At 33.5% G+C, this 12486-nt stretch overlaps 3 protein-coding genes across 3 annotated transcripts; all 3 read right to left on the minus strand.

Annotated features, from left to right (window-relative positions):
* Nucleotides 1–2502: 2502 nt before the first annotated feature.
* Nucleotides 2503–3617, minus strand: LOC138890547 (secreted RxLR effector protein 161-like). The gene is made up of 2 exons (XM_070173941.1): nt 3530–3617; nt 2503–3104 (listed from the first exon to the last, which is right to left on the minus strand). Exons 1-2 carry the CDS (start codon nt 3615–3617, stop codon nt 2503–2505), a joined length of 690 nt encoding a protein of 229 aa, XP_070030042.1.
* A 123-nt stretch (nt 3618–3740) lies between these two features.
* On the minus strand, nt 3741–6038 carry LOC138890548 (uncharacterized). The gene is made up of 3 exons (XM_070173942.1): nt 5204–6038; nt 3995–4722; nt 3741–3911 (listed from the first exon to the last, which is right to left on the minus strand). Exons 1-3 carry the CDS (start codon nt 6036–6038, stop codon nt 3741–3743), a joined length of 1734 nt encoding a protein of 577 aa, XP_070030043.1.
* A 3486-nt stretch (nt 6039–9524) lies between these two features.
* Nucleotides 9525–10242, minus strand: LOC104236266 (protein SMALL AUXIN UP-REGULATED RNA 51-like). Its single transcript, XM_009790155.2, has one exon. It carries the CDS (start codon nt 10166–10168, stop codon nt 9839–9841), a length of 330 nt encoding a protein of 109 aa, XP_009788457.1. The 5' UTR covers nt 10169–10242; the 3' UTR covers nt 9525–9838.
* Between the last annotated feature and the right edge of the window lie 2244 nt (nt 10243–12486).

The raw sequence follows: 12486 nt of genomic DNA on the forward strand, positions 1-12486 counted from the left end.
AAGGAAGAAGGCTGCAATAGCCTAACAGCAATATAAAACTAGTCAATTTCACAATAAATCTTCACATTTTGGTACTAAGGCATAGTTGTTGTTGTATATTAATTCTATTAGATTAAAACTGACTCAAAATAGAGCGCCATAGATATATAGTAAACTAATATATGCTCAGTCGCCCTAATTAATATGCTTGTACGTGTCATTGAGCATCAAATAAACGAAAGAGATAAACAATATTGGAATATATGTGAAAAGGTGGAAGTAATAGAAGTCAACGAATACAGTCTGTTAGGTAAGTTGTTATCACGACATTACATTTGTACGTTTCATATTGAATTAGGGATGCCATACAGTAATGTAATTTATAGAGAATACATACAAGAAATGATTTGAAGATTTTACTATACATATAAAGAGAATGCCGAAAAAGACATGGAAAACTGGAAAGCGACAACTTCTAAAAATGTACAAAGATTTGGAAGTGACTCGCCTCCCATATATGCTCTATTCTACATGAAATCCTCCCAATTATTCCTGTTTTCATGTGAACTTTGTCTCCTCTACATAATTAGAATGGCGTAATGGTTTTCTGGCCGCTTAAACTTGTATCGGTTTATAAAGCAGATGCATAAACTTATATTTTTTTTATTTGAACACTTTAACTTGACGGAATGAATACTAATAAACACATTTGACCATTGACCAAGTCTATGTGGAAGGGCACAACTGACATGGCTAAATTGTGTGCAAATCAGGCTGCCAAGGTGCGTGAATAGTTTTATTTTTATTAAAAAATACTAGAAATAGAATAAAATATAAAAAAGAAAAAAAGTCCTTTCTCTTTCCCCTCCCCTCTCATCTCTCTTATCTTCCCAAGAGAACTCTCCCGTCCCGTAAATTTTTTTCATTTTCTATCCTACTTTCCCTCCCCTTCCCCCTTCTTTTTCCCTTTCTCATCCCCATTCACTAAATGGATCCTGCACAAGGATGGCAAGTACAAATCTAAAAATAGTCCAAATTGTTATGCGTTGATTACTGGAAAAAGAAATGGAAATTGAAATTTCTAGATAATCTTATGTGGTTTTCGTGAATTTCGGAAGCATCAGCTTGTCTCAAACTTCCAACAACTGCCTAGGTCAATACGAGAAGATATCAAGGGCGAGGTCCGGGTCGGATTGAACTCTCAAGGCTTCATTTATGTAAGCTGGTGTGAACCCGGGTCTGAGATTGTTGATCCATGATTCGAACTGTTTTTCTAATGGAGTGGGCTCGGGTTCGAGGGGTAGGGTTTGTGAGTTCAACGGAGGAGGACAGCGGTTGAGATGTTAGGGTTTCTGCAAGGTGATCGGCGGAGGAGGAGCAGGAGATAGGGCAGAGAGATATAAGTAAAAAATCAATAAAATATCAAAAAGAATATAATTTTTAACCTATAATTTCAAAATCCAAGCGAAAAACTTTCAACATTAGAACCTTTAGTTGCAAAATGCACCCATAAATCATAATCTTCAACATAATTTTTTTTGTACTTATAGAGATAAACCTTGAATTTTCAAATTTTCTAGAAAGATCTCCAATAATGAAGCTTTCTATTGACGGAACCCACGAAATCACGAATTCTCTTGTCGCTGTAAGTATAGAATTGGCTGAAATCGAGTGATATTGGGATGGACTTCCAAAGAAACCTCTATCATTTAGATAATACGTTGCTTCTCACAATTACTTTATTGTCACGCTCCGGCAACATAGAGAGGATGAAATTAGAATTGCGTCGGGCAAATCACTAAGTCTTCTCCTTCTCCTCTCGCCATGATTTCTCTATCTTTTTAAGTTAGAATGTGGTAAATCTAATGTTGAAAGTTGCCACTTTCACGTAGGCTTAGTCAATGGTCAAATGTGTTTATCAGTATTTATTCCGTCAAGTTGAAGTGTTCAAATGAAAAAAATATAAGTTCATGTATCGACTTTACAAATCGATACAAGTTTAAGTGGCCAAGAAGCCATTACGCCTAATTAGAATTAAATGAAAACATAATTAAGCAACTTGTCTTGCATATATATTGTTGGATTCAAGCTCTAGAGAAACAGAGGAAATAAAATGAGGAAGAAAAGAAATGAGAAATGTATTCTTCTCTGTGTCTTCGATCAATACAAGACAGCTGCACTATATAGTGCTAATACCCCTAACTCCACTAACTAATTAACAGCCAATTTACAGTTGTCATAACAGCAACTTGAACTAACTAATATTAACCAACTCTAAACAACTCCCCTCTACTTTTATTGTGTACAATTTGGTCCCTCATATCCCGAGACTCCCCCTCAAGCTGGAGATTAAAATACATTGAAAAATCCTAACTTAGAAAGAAGAAGACAGTGTTGCGCAACACCAAGTCCTTTTGTCATAATGTCTGCCAATTGAAGCTTTGTTGAGATATGATGATGCATGAGCACTCCATTTTTTATCTTCTCCTGGACAAAATGATAATCAATTTCTATATGCTTAGTTCATCCATGAAATATAGGATTTGCTGCAATTTGGAGAGCAACTTTGCTGTCACAGTAGAGATCAACTGGTTGTTGTAAATATACATTCAATTCCTTTAACACTCCAACTAGCCAAGTGATTTCAGTTGCTACTGCTGCAAGACTCATATACTCAACTTCAGGTGAGTTACAACTTATTGTCTGTTGCTTCTTGGACTTCCATGATAACAATGACTCCCCCAGTTTTATAACATATCCAGTAATAGATCTTCGTGTATTTGGGCATGCTACCCAATCAAAATCACAGTAGGCAGTGAAATGTGAGATAGAACCTTTCTTTAGGAATATACCAAGTCCAGGTGAGCCTTTGATGTACCTGACCACTCTAAGTGCAACATCCATATGAGATTGCTTTGGATGTTGTATGAACTGACTCAGCACTTGCACAACAAAACAAATGTCAGGACGTGCGATGGTCAAATAGAGTAATTTACCTACTAACCTCTGGTAACTTGCTATATCCTGCAATTCTTCATCTCCACTGTGTCCCACATGTTGGTCATACTCTGTGGTAGTCAACTTCTGATTTGTCTCAATAGGAGTAGAAGCAGGTTTAGTTGCAGCTAATCATGTAGTAGAAATCATATCCAAAGCATATTTCTTTTGGTTTAGCAGTAGGCCCTAATCTGACCTCATTACTTCTATACCTAAGAAATATCTAAGCTCCCCCAAATCTTTGACTTTGAATTTGGTATGCAAAGTACTTACGGCCTCTTCTATTAAGGGCATATTACTGCTTGTGATTAAAAGATCATCAACATACACCAAGATGATAACAATGTATTGTCCTGACTGCTTAGTAAATAAAGAGTGATCATATGCACTCTGTTGGTATCTTGCTCATACTAAGGTATCTGTGAGCTTAATGTTCCATTATCTCGAAGCCTGTTTCAAGTCATAGAGTGATTTCACTAGTCTGCAGACTTTATTCTCCCCTGGCTTTGGAAACCTTATGGCAAGAGCAAGTAGACTTCCTCATATAAATTACCCTGTAGGAATGCATTGTTGACATCCATTTGATGTAGAATCCACCCATTTGAGGATGCTATGCTAAGGACAGTTCTCACAGTTACCATGTTTGTAACTAGGGAAAATGTCTCATGATAGTTCAACACTTCTTATTGAGTGTATCCTTTTGTAACCAGACGTGCCTTGAACCTCTCAACCTCACCAATGGACTTGTATTTGATTTTAAACACTCACTTAGAACCAATTGGCTTTTCACCCTCTGGCAGGTCCACCACTTCATAGGTGTGATTATCTTCAAGTGCTTTAATCTCTTGGTTCATCGCTTCTATCCGCCTTGGATCATGTACAGCTTCTTTGAAAGACTGTGGCTCAGTTAAGACTGAAAAAATACTAAGGTAGGACTGATATACAGGAGATAGTTATCATAGTAAATGACATTAGAAATAGCGTAGGGATTGTTAGTGTGTGTCTTAAAATTAGTGACGTAATCCTTAAGCCAAATGGAAGGCTTTCCTTGTCGACCAGACTTCCGAGTTCCCATATGTGTAGATGTTTGTTGAGGATGTACATTTCCATTCTCTGTTAGTTCCAAGGAGTGCTCCTGAGCTTCTGTTGGCTTAACTTCTTGTTCAGATTCTGTTGGTTCTGAAGAATGTTGTTGGGCTTCTGTTGGCTCAACTGCTTGGCCATCAATAGAATTGTCATTCACCTGAGCTACATTCTCATGTTCTCCATCTAGTATGACATTGTCTAAACCTCTTGCATCATTTGTGGTTTCCCCTACTGTAGTATTAGTAGTGTCTTCAATCTGTGGCTGCATATTCTGATATGTAAATGGAAGTACAGTTGGATGTGATTGTTGCATCTCTGCTGCCTCCAATGAATTTGGAGAGGTAAAAAGATCCTCTGCATCATCTGGGCATGTATTATTTCTAAAAGGAAATATCTCCTCCTTGAACATCACATCCCTGCTAACAAATATGCTCATATTTTCAAGATCATATAGCCTGTAACCCTTTTGAGTCTCTGAATATCCAATAAGAACAACCTTTCTTGCCCTAACTGTGAACTTATCACCCTTAGGTAGGTTACTTGCATAGCACAAATAATATAATACCCTTAAGTGATCCACCTTAACTAGTTTTCCATATAATAACTCATAAGGTGATTTACCTTGTAACACACTAGTGCGCAACTTGTTTATCAAATATACTGCAGTCCTTACACAATCACCCCAGAATCTTCTAGGAACTGTACTTTGAAACTTTAGGGCTCTTTCTACCTCCAAGATATGTCTGTGCTTTCGTCCAACCACCCCATTTTTTGTGGGGTATATGGACAACTACTCTGATGTATTATTCCAAGAGAAGAAAATAAAATGTTGCATTGAGAATTGAAGAATTCAGTACCATTATCCGATCTAACAACCTTCACAATGATTTCAAATTAAGTCTTTATCATTGCTAGGAAGTTCTTTATTACAACAACTACTTCACACTTAGATTGTATTAAGCAAACCCAAGTAAATCTGCTATAGTCATCTACAATTGTAACAAATAGAATTTTTTGTCATATGTAGGTACCTTATAGGGTCCCCAAACATCCATGTGAACAAGTTGGAAACAACCACTTGATCTAGTACTACTAGTAGAAAATTGTAATCTATACTACTTTGCCAAAGGAAATACTTCACAATTGTCCTGCACTCCAGTATGTATCTTATTATTCAATGCTGAAATGTGTTCCATAGATTTAGCTGATGCATGGCCTAGCCTCAAATGCCACAGTTTTGTATCTCCATAACCCTTTAAGAAGCTTGTTGTTGTTACTGGTAGGTTCTCTTTTATCAGGTACAATCTATTATTTTCTCTACCAATCCCCACACCTTGCCATTGTAGAGCCCCTGATAATATGCAGAAATCAGGGTAAAAACCTACTGAGCAACATAATTGCTTAGTAAGTTTAGATACTAATAATATATTGAATTTAAAATCTGGCACATATAGAACTCCTTCAATACTTTTGTCTCCTAACACTACTGCATCTTCTGTATGTGTTATGTCTGCTTTATTGCCAGTTGGTAATTGAACTACATCTGTTCTATTGTCTGCTCTTTTAAGATTACTTAGAGCATTCTTGCAATGTGTCACATGATGTGTTGCTCCTGAGTCAACTATCCAAACATGATCATTAGCAACTACATTTACCATTAAAACGATAATACATGCAGTATTTGTAGAACAGTCACTTGTGTTTGTTTTCTGCAACAAATTCACCAATTGTTTATAATGTTCCTCAGCAAAGAAATTTCCTTGAGTTGGCATCATAACCTCCTGCTTCATCTCACTGGTGGTTGCATTGTTCACATAGGTCCTTCCTCCTGTGTTTTGGTCTTTCTTCTTGCTTTTGAAATTTGGTGGGTACCTTGCTATCTTGTAACAACTTTGCTTGAGGTCTCCTTTATAACCACAGTAATCACAGACTAATCCTGGCCTTTTTTGTCTGAACTCATGACTCTTTCCTGCCATCATTGTAAGAGGCTCTTTCAACGTGTATGTTACCCCATGGTTCTTTGGCTTTTCTCTTCTGTAACTATTGCATAAGCCTCATTCACAGTGATTACATGCCTCTTAGCTAAAATGTTGCTCCTAATATTCCCATAGCTTTCATTCAACCCCATGAGAAATTGCAGTAATCGTATATTTTTCAATAACTCTACAGATGGCCTAGATTCTTCACAATCACATGATGCTAAAGGTGCAATTACATCCAACTCATCCCACAAATCTTTCATTTTAGACAATAGCTAGTAACTGAATCAGTCCCCTGTCTCAGAGTTGCAATAGCAGTCCATAGATGATAGATCCTAGTTAGATTTGATCTATCAAATCTCTCCTGAAAATCAGCCCAAACTTTTCTAGCATTCGATGCATATACAATGCTAGGCATCAATTAATTAGAGACAGTACTACCAATCCATGAAAGAACAATTGCATTACATTTCTCCCACTATTCTGCTAACTCACCTTTATACATGCTTTTCACACACGATCCATCCACAAATCCCAGCTTGCTCTTTCCCCGGAGTGCCAATTTCATCGCTCTACTCTACAGTGTATAGTTTTTTGGGCCTGTGAGCTTGAGTGGAATTAAAACTAACTCTGGTGCATCTGAAGCTTGCAGAAACAATGGATGATTATGATCTAGGGAATTGACTTCACTATGCCATAGCTGGTTAAGAAAAAGAGCTTAGAAAGCTTGGATCTCGCCGGAGATTGATCGATTTACAGTGCCCCTCTGATACCATGTTGGATTCAAGCTCTAGAGAAACAGAAGAAATGAAATGAGGAAGAAGAGAAATGAGAATTGTATTCTTCTCTGTGTCTTCGATCAATACAAGGTAGCTGCACTATATAGTGCTAATACCCCTAACTCCACTAACTAATTAACAGCCAATTTACAGTTGTCATAACATCAACTTTAACTAACTAATATTAACCAACTCTAAACAACTCCCCTCTACTTCTATTGTGTACAATTTGGTCCCTCATATCCCAAGATATATATTTATTTAAAAAAAAAATATCAATCTTAAGTAGTTTAATAGTCAATGAAGTAGGTAAAAACAACAAAAAATCAGGTTTTCAACAATGTAAAAAAAACCAACGTAATTTCTTTTCATTTTGTTATAATAGAGTCGCCCGATATTAATATTAGTCTGAGCTAAATAATAAGTATCCAATAAAATAAACAAAGTATTTTCAAACTGGCGCCTGGAATTCAAGGTAAAGAAAACCAGCATCGGCATGCTTTTGACTTTTGTGTACCTATTAGTCTAATTAATATTTACAAGACATGTTTCTTTGTTTATAATTTGATCCATTTCTTCAGGTATACTTTCTTTTTTCATAAAGATATATCTGCACATTCTCAGAATATATACAACTCAAACCATATGTAAACTGCCATAACCTTCAACTTGGCTTAGGAACTCGAACTAAATAGATATTATATCTTCAAAGATATGTTTTTTTACATCAAAATTTTTATTCTTGATTCTTGTTGTCTTTGAGGATATTATATAAAAATTTCCCAGTTGTTTTTTCTTGGCCAAAATAGGAAGTTAAAAGGAGTTAGAACAGCAGTTACATGAAGTCATCAACTTATCATTCATTTTGGTCTTTCTTTTCTGTGCCAAGATGTAACAAGAAGCAAGTAGAAAATATTAATTAATCTTTGGTTGCTAATCAAACTGAAGACAAAGGGATGTGGGACAAATTTTGTTAACGGCAACAGTCCAACCCCACCCCACGAGAAAAAAACTAAAGAAAAGAAAAGCATTTCGTCTAACTGAAGCAAGAATGGATATACATGTTCTTAAATTTTCTTATTATGAAAAAAAAAGGAAGATAAGATCATTTTTAAAAATAGTTTAAATACTAGACAACAAATAGGTCAAAATAATATGATATAGGAAGAGCTTAAGTCAACAACATCGTACGGCTGCGATTGAACAATCAGACGGATATCTTTGGCCCACTAAATTTCGGCCCAGGACCACATCCATGATCCAACCCATATTATAGGATTAAAAATGTGACATGGGGCAAATACATTACATAGAAATGCATATATTATCTTTATCTTTCTTTTGATGTCGTCCCGTTTGTTATTTGAATTGGTATCTGACTAAATTTAAATTTACGCCGGAAAGTCTCACATTAAGGGGTAAATGGATCTTTAATAAAGGCGACATCATATCCAGGGTTCAAACCTAGATTCGTGCCGGAAAGTTTCACATTAAAAAGTAAAGAGCTTCTTAATAAAGGCGAGACTTATACCCTCGACTCGAACCCGAGATCTTTGTTTAAAGTTGAAAGAATACTTACTCAGAGCTCGAAACCGATTTTTTTTTTTTTTAATCTTTGCCGCACATTTCACCATTTAAACCCTCTGTAAAGTTTTATCCACGTAACATAATTTAACTGCAAAAGTCTCTCCCCCAAGTGGGCTCTGTAGAATTTCAAAGTCATTTGCTATTTCCATCTAAACATACATTTTTCATTCATATGGCCATTCCCCTATAGGATAGATAAATCCTTCATTTTATATCTGCATCATACTACAGTAATATTAATTCACTTGAAACCTTTTCTTTTTTTTTGTCAAGTAGCATTGAAGTTGGAAGATATTTAAAATATTTACTTAGCACCAATTTATGCAAATAACACCCTCTGACACTCACTATGGCACAAAACTTACGCTTTAATCAAAATAGAAAAAGAGTTTTTTTTTGTCTCGACACTTTTACATTCATTTGTTAACTTGCATGCTATATACATCTTCATTAGATCAAGTGAAACGTTGACTCGTCAATGAAAAAAATATTTTTGCCACACCTAAAGAAACTTAAATAAAAATCTGCTCAACTATCCAAACATTTTAGGTTTTGGACAAATTTTTTCTCAATAATACTTCTAAATTTAATTTTTCCGAAATCATTGTCCAATTGCCAAGAAAAATCATTATTTCAATTTTCAAGTGCCCACTTAATTAGTCACTCATAAAATTAAAGAGTGTGATGAGACGAAAGAGATATCTAAATTAGTCTGATTAATATGTTTCGAATACCAAAAGAGGCAAACGAAAAAAACTCAATAAGTACAACCGCATCCACCATTAAGATAAGCTTAATTCTACTTTCATGGAAATTAAAACTACTTAACGTCCTACCTAACTATATTTATTCGTAGTTACTATACTTGATATATTCAGCTTTATTCGCGTCTTTCCAAAAGAAGTATTAGGATGTAGAGTCAAAGAAAACATTAATATATGATAGCAACAGGAGTTGGCATGCATATTTTTCTTCTTTTATTTATCTTCAATATTCATAAAATGCACTTGAACAAAAAATAAAAAATATAAATAAAAACAACCAGGACATGTTGAGATCATTGAAACCCAAACAACAGCTGCAAAGATAGATAAATCAGATAATACACACAATAAAATAGCACCAAATATTACAATTTATATATAATTAGTTAACTCTCTCACAGGGTACAAATATTACCTAACGCCACTGCGAGGAAAATTACAATTACAGACTTCTGAGATTTACAAACACAGAAACCTAGTACACGTCACCAGGTTATAATGATCCCAAAAACCAAAAAAAAAAAAAATTAAAAAAAAGACAGAACAATAAAGCAGATTCCTGAACTTTTATATATAATTTTTTTACTTCAGACAACCTAGCTAGCTAGCTCCGCCTAGATTTATATTCGTAACCTACTGGCTCGACTAGCTCTAACTTTCATTCTTTTTACCTTAGTATTGACGAAGTAATTAGAGATTCGAAAACATCTTCATCACAAGGAATTGTAAGACCCATATCATGATCAAAACCAAATTCTTCTTCTGCACGTTGAAGGAGGCTACGAAATTCAGGTCTTGATAAAATAGAAATTGGAACAATATATCTTGTTCTATTTTCTCCAACGTAAACTACAAAATGGCCTTTTGGTACGTCTAATGGAAGCCCTAATTGTTCGTCATTATAGGATCCATTTTTCTTACCCAAACTTGAACATCTTTTCATGATTTGCTTCAACATTGCTGTTTGTGACAACTTGTTTGATTTCCTAATAGCCATTGTTTGAGGGAAAGAAAATTTAGAAACTTTTTGTAAGAGAAAGGAGAGAAAAAAGAAGGATTTATAAGACTTGGGAAATTGAGTGTTGTGGAAATGAAAGGAGTTTTGAGGGGTATAAATAGAGAAATTTTAAATTACCCTAACCCCACCCGGGTTTAAATGTATTGATAAAATTTTATTAAAATATTTATGCTATTACGTTAAATTGACCTAAAAAAATCGGTTATTATTCATTAAAAACAAATTTAGCATTTGAAGTTTATGAATTATATTAATTTCTCGCTTGCCTCCGAATCTACAACTCATTTTACTATTGAATTCACAGTTTATTATATATACATATTTAGTGATTTTTCATTCATATGGCCATTATTCCCCTATAGGATAGTAAATCCTTCAATTTAATTATATCTGCATCATACTACAGTAATATTTATTCACGTGAAACTTTTTTTATTTTTTGTCAAGTAGCATTGAAGATATTTAAAATATTTACATAGCACAAATTTATGCAAATAGTACCCCTCTGACGCACACTAGGCCATAAAACTCATGCTTTAATCAGAATAGAAAGTAAGACTTTTTTGCCACACTTAAAGAAACTTAAAAAAAACTACTCCTCGAGTATCCAAATATTTTAGGTATTAGATAAACTTTTTTTTCTCAAAAACACTTCTTAAAATAATATTGAGAAAAATTTGTCCTAGTGCCACGAAAAGTCACTATTTCATCTGCCAAGTTAATTAGTAACTCACTGATGAAAGGAAATGAGGTACTACATTTGTTTCAATTTAGATGACGCACTTCGTTTATCGATAGTTAATTTAATTAAATTTTGAAGCTATATTAAATTATGTGAATTTAGTATTTTAAAATTAAAATTCAGAAATTTAAAAATTACACAAAAGTACTATAAGTTATAATTTTTCTCATGTCAATATGATAATAAAATGTATCTTAAAGTATTGGTCAAACTTTACATAATTTGACTTTCAATAAATAAAATATGTCATCTAAATTGAATAGGGAGAGATATGATAGTACTGCAGAAAGTGTACACTTTAAGTAACTCATTAAGATCACCCTAGAGTGTGGTGAGAAGAAAGCGTTTTTTTTTTTTCCCTTTACGGGACTTTAATCGACGTGGATCAAAATAAGTTAGGTTAATAAATTTTGGATACCGGACAAATAATCAATAAAAAAACTCATTAAATCCAACCATATACACCATTTAAGATAAGTTTAAATTCGTAGTTACTATGTGTTCATAAAATACGAAAAATCGAACCAAACCAAAAATCGAACCAAACCGATAAAAAAACGATATATTTTAGGTTTGGTTTGGTTTTGGTTTTGAATTTTAAAAAGCGATCAAATTTGGTTTGGTTTTGATTTTAATAAAAAAAAACGAACAAAACCGAGTATAGAAGTAGCTATTTAAATTTATTATTACACACACACGCACATATAATATATATATATATATATATATATATATATATATATATATATATATATATATATATATATATATATGTGTGTGTGTGTGTGTGTGTGTGTGTGTGTTTTTATATAGATTTTCTAAAATTTTATGGTACATATTAGTCATTTGTAATTTTTGTGTAGTCCTTTTCTATTATAATAATCCAATTCTTTGCCTTTACATTATAGTTTGATTGGCAGTTTTCTTTCGCTATGTAAAAGAATTTATTTCATGTTAAAAATAGTTGATTTTTAATTGAGTACTTAAATTATTCATCATTATTTGATTTAATTATCATCAATATATCTTGGTAAATGATAAATTTTTCAAAGAGTAATTGGTTTGATAGTGTTACATTAAAAATGTAATTGTCGGAATATGTGTTTGGTAGTGTATATTCCATATATAAGAAAAAATCGATAAATAACCAAAAAAATCAAAAAACCGACAAAAATCGAATCGATAAAAACCGATTTAATTAATTTGGTTTTAATATTTTAATAACCGTCTTACTTGATTTAAATACTTTTTAGAAAAAACCGATCCAAATCAAATCATTAACGCCCCTAGATACTATACTTGATATCTTTAGTTTTATTCGCATCTTTCCATAAGAAGACGAGTCAAACAAAACATTGATACTTGATAGCAATAGGCAATAGCCAATAGGAGTTGGCATGCATATTTCTTCTTTTATTTTAGCTTTATTCATTAAATACCCTAGACACAAAAAAAATAAAAATAAAACCAAAAAAAATCAAGGACATCTTGAGATCATCGAAACTCAAATTAAAGGACAGCTACAAAGATAGATAAATCTGATAAACACAATAAA

This window comes from Nicotiana sylvestris, chromosome 4, assembly GCF_000393655.2.
Source record: "Nicotiana sylvestris chromosome 4, ASM39365v2, whole genome shotgun sequence".
Taxonomy (NCBI): Eukaryota; Viridiplantae; Streptophyta; class Magnoliopsida; order Solanales; family Solanaceae; genus Nicotiana; species Nicotiana sylvestris.